General features: G+C 39.1%; 1 protein-coding gene across 1 annotated transcript; it reads left to right on the top strand.

The window, feature by feature from the left end:
- Positions 1 to 828: 828 nt before the first annotated feature.
- Positions 829 to 2,852, top strand: dleu7 (deleted in lymphocytic leukemia 7). Its single transcript, XM_079461580.1, has 2 exons — positions 829 to 1,525; positions 1,931 to 2,852. The coding sequence occupies exons 1-2, from the start codon at positions 1,262 to 1,264 to the stop codon at positions 2,135 to 2,137; spliced, it is 471 nt and encodes a 156-aa protein (XP_079317706.1). The 5' UTR covers positions 829 to 1,261; the 3' UTR covers positions 2,138 to 2,852.
- The last annotated feature ends 4,677 nt before the right edge of the window (positions 2,853 to 7,529 follow it).

Raw genomic sequence — 7,529 nt, 5'->3', positions numbered from 1 at the left:
CATCGTGTACGTTTAGTTGTAAAAGATAAAATTGTCACTACTTTAAAGGAGCAGAAATACACTTGTGATTGGTTAAACCCTGTTAAGTCTTTGGCACACGTATACGGTCTAGTAAATAAACTCAAAGTAAATAGTTTTAGTACTAGTAGAACCAGAGTACCAACAAATCTTCTAATGTCTCATAATACCATAATCGTTATTTTTAGTCAAACTGTGCCATAACATCTGTCAATGACTCAAAATAAGGCACACTTTTACTATTATAAAACCATAGTTAGTTTTCTCAAAGGATCCCTGGAAAAAAAGGTTTCATTGCATTACCACATGGTGAAAAATCAGCTGTAAGACTAGTACAACGGTGCTTTGTGTTGTGTGTTTGGGTGTAGCTGTTCCAATAGGATTTAAAGAATATCTCACCAAAAAAAAACAATTATACCATTTACTTTAAGTTGCTTTAAACCTATATACATTTTCAACGCCTCAGAACTGTCTGGTTTCCCACATGCTTCAATATTCCTTTATGTTCGACAGCACACAGAAACTTGAACAGATTTGAAACAACCTGAGAATGAGTAAATTACACTATTTTCATTTTTGGGTGGGCTTTGCTTTTAATGGTGCTCTCTTAGCATAACATCCACCAATAGACCCCAACCAGTAGACACCCACAGAGACCAAAATGTCTTTCCATTCATCCATTCGTATTCTGTGTTGTCTTCCATCGTTTTGATCAGCGGGGAGGAGACCCTTATTGTTTCGCTCGAAACTTGAGGCTTTACGTTGCGACACGCTGCGTGTTTAAGATGAGTGTGATTTTAACACGCATCCGGTCATGCGCATCTTTCGATTCAGCTGCTTATCGAGCGAACCAAACAAAGTGAGTCAGATCAGACGCATAACCCCACATTTAACCCCGGGTTCCTACAGTAACCAGTTCGACTAGTTTTTACTAGGGTCTCGCTACACGGTGTTAGTTATACTGTGGTATTTGTGTTATTCCACAACAGTAACGCATTTGCGCATGGTTTGTTATCCTAAGGGTTTATACCTTCCCCACCCCCAGTCGTTTGTCACCCCTCCAGTGAACGGTATCAGGTCACATTTGCATGTGTAAGCAAGACATGCATAAGGGGGAAGTCTCCGAAGAAACTGTCCCTGCCAGCAAAAACCTAAACGAGTCGTGACGCCGTTCAAGAACACCAGAGCGCGTGAACGCGAGCCTGACACCTGACCTGCGTTATTTGGGACCGTCGTGGCCGACATGGGACGCTGCGTTTTGTCGCATCAGATCGATGCCTTGAATATCCTCCACGAGCTGCGCAAACACAAGAACACCCGGAGCTGCGATGGAGGTGGTGCGGGTCAGTCTGGAGTGACACCTGTCCTCAGGTTGAGGACTATCGCGGAGAGAGCGCGAGAGAGCCGTTTCACGCGACTCGTCGATATACTGACGCGGCTGGTTTCTATGGAAGAAGAATTGATCAAATGTCCTTCTCGGCACGAAAGAAGTTTGCTCAGGAGCAAGGTAAAATGATACAACAATATTGTTTTGTAGTATTAACTATAATGAACGTATAAAACGATTAAAGTTCAAACACACTATGCTGTGTATATTAAAGTTTAGGCTACTACAGCATTTTTAGGTAAACATCTGCAGTGTGTTTCAATTTGTTTTTCTATTATGTTACATAAACCACAAGTTAAAAGTCTGGCTTATTTTTATCTGTACTCTACAATCTCTCTTGGAAATTCACCTAGTATAATTTATTGTAGTAATAACAATTGTTATTAACAGAACAATGGGTCCTTACGGTATCAGTCAATGTTTAAATGATCTAAATACAAAGTTTGTCATGAAATGCACATCATCATAAGGGGTGTGTTTACGTGCTGGCAGATTCTATCTCATCTCTCTTTCCGTCTCTTGAAGGACAGTGTTGACCTAAAGAACATCTGCTTGAGGATGGCTCTCAGCGAAGATGGTTCGTGCTCGGATAGAGACTTGAAGGAACTTCGAGATTGTCTTCGGCTCATCGTCAGCAATCTTCTCGCAAGTGTGCGAGATGAGAACAGCCTGTCCTCGACCGTGACCAGACACAGGCTGAGAGAACTATCCAACTCCTTCCCGGATATCTGAAGAAATCTATGTGGTGTTTCGTGCCGTTGAATTCTAAGGAACTGCCTTTGGTGCGTTACATCAAAGACCACGAACGGAAGACCATACTGAACAAAAGCGAAAATATTATGTTTAGATTATGAGGTGTTTTTCCTATTTGTTGTTAGTAATGAGACTACAGGAGCTCTCCTGAATCAAGCCAGCGTGGCTCACAACGTGACAATAGAGGTCAAACGAGTCTGGTTGTGCTGAATCTGCCTAACTCGCCGGGTGGGATGCCTGTGTAATGTCACACCTCAGGGATGTGTTTGGTGTGGCAGGCATTGTCATCTGATGGTAAACAGAGGAACAGCTGGACGTGAAGTCAAGTGAATTGGTTGGAGGATGGGTGTGTTTGAAATCCAGTTTTCTGCTGAAGTATTATGTCACCTTATTACTAATACAATCATTCTTGGTGGTACATCATTTTATTCTTTGTTTGATAATTCTCAAATCCATATACCATTTTGGTGGTAAAGTGATTGGTTTACGAAAACCACAGTTTAATCACATTTCTTGTTGTTATCTGCGGTTATACAAATTGTAAATGCTAAAAAAGCACTCTTCCTCACTTTTACTATATAAACATAAATGGGGAAAACCGTACTACAATTATCATGGTTGCATGTTAAACCAAGCAAAATGTATGTTTACTGTGATTTTACTACAAATACCATAGTTAAACTGGTGGTTGTCGACTGCAGTATTTATAACATTACCATCTCCTGTCGCTAGATGGTGCACAAAACCAGCGTATCATACTGATATCACTTATTGCGCTTTAGGGAATTGAATAATTACAGTAAATATTTATTTTATTGTTTAACAATAATGTTTCTCACAGAATTTTCGCATACCTATCAACTACATCCCCCAGGTGAGGATATTTTTATGGAGTTAAGAACGGTTGGGCCTAAAGGGGAAGTTCACCCCAAAAAAACTACTTCTGACTAAACGATTTGAATTTAAACTAATCTCGTAAAAAATATTTGAAGGAACCATTACATCTAGTAGTAACAACATTTAGGATTTAATATTGTGTTGTCTCTTTGTTTACAAATGACTATTATTTTGAAGCCTGCTTACGCAGCATCACGTCAGATCACTAGAGGGCGCGCTGCACACATTTTTACACAAAACGTGACGGATACAAAAACATTCAGTACGGCGTTTATAGGCTTCATAGGCCATCTGTTTCACTGCATTAAAGTGACTTATTAAGTGTGAAAGATTTCCCCACTTGTACGCAATGAATGTATGTTGTTTTATATGTGTTCTTAGTTAACCATCCAAGAGGAAGTGTGGTGTCCGATTGAAATCGAGTTAAATCGGTTTAAATCCTGTCAGTAATTGTCTAATTTCCCTGTCATGTTGACCAACGTGAACCTTTCCGATTAACTCAAACTTTTCTAATTATTTGACATAATGATACAGATATGTAACACTTGACAACAAGGATGTATTTGTTCACATTATTAGCCTAATGCATTAGCTAACATAATCTAACGATAAACATCACTTCTACGTAATGAAGTAATCTTATTTTATTCTCATTTGTGCATTTACTAATAATTTATTTAAATGAAAAGCTTTAACTGTTCACATTAGTGAACATTCGCACAGTGAACTAACATGAACACTTGTATTGACCTTAACTATATAGCTCATGGTTAGTTAATGTAAGCTAAAGCATGTTTTGCCACCCAATATTATTATGAATCTCTAAATTGTGGTTAATATCTTCAGGGGGAATTCTTTACCTCTTATAACCTATGTATTTAATACCTTTTCGCAAGGTGTAAACCACAAACCCTTTGATGACAGAAGTAGGCCTGACAATAAGAACCGCAAAGTCCCAAAGTACTTCTGAAACTAGTTAATGGTACAATGAACTAGTCATTTTCTTCCCTAAACACCACACACACACACATAAATATATATATATAATGCTTTCTTAAAGCTGGTCAAAGGGGTGTGTTTTATTACAGTATTTGTCTCTCAGACACATTTTTTGTTTGCTCAGCATTCACGTCATTTGCAGATCTCAAGTCAGATTTCAGACTTATGGGGGTCTGGGTTGAGCCATTGTGAGCTCACTGACAGGCCTGTGAGAAGACGTTGTGGCAACTGCAAACAGAATGTAGTGGGATGGATGGCTGAGGTATTATGTCACTTCCTGGGACACGGCGAGACCAGACCGAGACAGATGAGTAAATGGATGAGTGTTGTGTGAGCAGAAGATCAGACGAGAAAGCCGGGCTCTGTTGGGGTCTATCACCGTCTGTCTCTCTTCCACCCACGCTGTCTGTCTCCAAATTCGTTTTATGTGTTCGCTGTATCGTTCCTGTTTTGAACTTGATTGTGTTCGTCTTGTTTGCGTTTCTTTTGTGTTTGTCACTATATGTGTTTGCACAGAAAAACAAGCAGTTGGTTGTCTTACTTTATTACTTTCAGTTCATTTTAGATCATTTAACATACTGCCTAGATTACTGCTAGTTGAAAATTATAATCCACGACAGTTCTAAACAAGTTGTTCATTTACACCTTGTAAAACTAGCGCTACAAAAAATTACTTTTGACGAACAGTTTTGTTACTGATGTAAACTGATGTAATATTGTCTTGTGACAATTTGCCCCGGTCTCTATTTTAATATCGCCTTCCTCTCATCTACTTCCTGCCGTCATTAACTTGATCTTCTCACGCAGACAGCGAGCGTGTACATGGTGAACAGATGGTTTCGGGCCCATTTTTCTTGCGGGGTTACATTATTTTCTTAACATTTCATTTAATTCCACTCTTTCTTTTTTCTCTGTTTCACTCTCCTCTGATGCAAAGCCAGCGGAGGACTCATGGGAGGTTATGACCGGAAGCCCTGAGTGTGTGCACATGTGTGTAAAACCTCACCCTGTGTGAGTGGGTGGTGGGTGATGACCCCTCACTCTCCGGCACTCCTGACTCTGCGTGTGTGTATGTGAGGGCCCCGTCCCCCAGACGGCTATCTCTGGGATTCAGTCTCACGCTGAATAGAACCTCCACTGTGTTTCACTACGGGGGTTTCCCACACGCTTCAATGTATGATTCATTATCCAATCAGAGGGAGGGTGACGCATCCTTGAGTGATCTTATCGAACCCAGTGCCCACGCTCAGCCTTCCATATGCTCCCTTTTGCTAAAGAAACAGAATTAATGGGGTTATTTTTAGTTTGGAGAATCTTAAAAATAGACTTCGCGGGGTGTGGTGGGACCTCTCACCATCACGGCCCGCATCTGAGAAGAAATGTGGTCGGATGAAGTCACGAGAAATTTCATGACTCGTGTTTGGTCATTTTGAGGGGTTTGGCGCAGTTTACTTTGTTGTGTTTTAGAAACGGATGTATATGCATTTATTTTGATGTATATTAGTAACAACAAGTTTTCAGTCTTTAATCTTCAGGATATTTACCGCATTTAAATTTCAAAAAGATGCACGAATATGTGATAAGAAGAGATCTCACAAGATGTCACTGAGCTCAGATTTGTCAAGTCTGCCATCAAAAGTCAATATAATTTAAGACTTCAATAGAAACTCAAACATCTCTCCTCAAATTGACCCCAAATCCAGAGTCTTCGTGTATTTTAACATTTGTCTCATTTGCACTTTTCGGAAAAACATCCGAGACAAACTCCATTAAATTCCTCTCAAACGTATAAAGGTTATTTTTGACATCAGGCTGTTTCAACAGAAATTATGTATTTTAAGTTTGTATAATATTCGTCTCTGCTTATTTCTTATCCGATTGATCTATGATTCTTTGGTGATGAGCAAGTCTGTCTTTACGAGAAAACAGGAAGCTCGTGGCCTCTTTGTGCTCGGACTCTATGAAGGTCATGAAAAAAGTTCTTTGAGCGTTTTAATGAGAGGTTTGTGGCGACAGTAAGATTGTATAAACAACAATAAAATGTGAAGATGCGCATGCATTCTCAACTTGAATAAAGGCCCGTTTCTGATATTGGGTTTAACAGCATTTTGAATGGATATTCCATTTTTAATCCAGTTAGTATTAGGACGAAACCGGTTCAAAACTTTTTTTGTATGTGGGTGTGCATGAATGCTTTCATATTTCCATTAACAAAAGGTACAGACCCTGCACGAAAACATTTGAATGATAGAAATGACTGATAGTTATATTCGCACGGTTTGAGTTTCATTGTCTGCATGAGTCACGCGCAGGGAAGAATCCCTTTCTCCGGATGAGATTATGATGTAATGGAATGTTGAGGTCATCTTGTGGTTGCCATCACCTTTGGGGTATCAAGTCGAGCCCTCAATCACATTCTCGTAAGTCAATTAACCTTCACAGAGTTTCTTTATTTCTCTGGTTTTGCATTCGATTGAGTCTAAGAACTGCGGTTTAGATGTCAAGAAAGCTTATTTTGGTTTTAAGATGAATCACTGTCTGACTAACCTGACCACAGTCGAGGCGAAGACTGTAAACTCTTGTTTTAAACCACAGACTAAATTTGAGCTCACACCTGCGATGGGTTTGAAATGTTTCCAAGGATGTAATGAAAGAACGTACTGCGTCGGTTTGTTTGGGGAATTCATATGTGAGATGTTGTAGCGGAGACTTATGATATAATTTGATCACATATTTTGTTTTTGTTAGACTTTTTCTGACACAATTGAGTTCTCAATTAAGTTTAAGACATAAATGAGAAAAATGCTGAGATGTTTTAGGAATATATAGAATATAAAGATATTAAGGATAGCATATCGTTTTGATTGAAAGATTTTTGATAAGAGTTTGCATTAAATTCTTGGATTTTGGTGTCTTGGCTAATCTGAGCCTTCTGATATCATGTTCAGATCTCTCCTAACTCAGAAACAAGCAAACAAAAACCGTTTCCTCTGGTATTTTCTCTAGCAATTGTTCAAACTTTGTACAGCACTTCTCACATTGTTCACATTTCCTGATAGCACACATACATCTAGGAGAATTATTTGATGTCTGCATTTACATTTGCAAGACGAATCTTTGATTGTTGCTCATCTGCAGTACGTCTCTGAGATGTCTCCTGACAGATGTTATACAGATATATAGAAGATGTCTTTTAACAGACGTACCTGTGTAATCTGGGTTGTATCACTTATTTTTTTTCATTTTCGATAAAAGCATCTGCTAAATGCCTGCATGTAAATGACAACAATTTTCATATATTTCTGAGAAACCGGACAAAACAAAGTTTTACAACCTCAATTAATTTTTCCACCTCTTACCACTTCAAGCAATTCAGGTTACAGCAATCCTCTTTTTGGATTATTTTCCTCGGGTTCAGTAGTTGTAGTTTACCTCGCTCTCCGCCTCTTTCACACACCAACAAATGCTAGAATAT

Source organism: Barbatula barbatula (genome assembly GCF_947034865.1).
Source record: "Barbatula barbatula genome assembly, chromosome: 8".
Lineage (NCBI taxonomy): Eukaryota > Metazoa > Chordata > Actinopteri > Cypriniformes > Nemacheilidae > Barbatula > Barbatula barbatula.
Note: the sequence above shows the minus strand (reverse complement) of the source record. Positions and strands in the feature narration are given on the sequence as shown.

Bases quoted from the DNA above. Each gene is read 5' to 3' on its own strand.
- dleu7 (XM_079461580.1), top strand. From the start codon at position 1,262: ATGGGACGCTGCGTTTTGTCGCATCAGATCGATGCCTTGAATATCCTC. The intron at 1,526-1,930 runs GTAAAATGATAC...CGTCTCTTGAAG, and splicing joins GAAGTTTGCTCAGGAGCAAG to GACAGTGTTGACCTAAAGAA.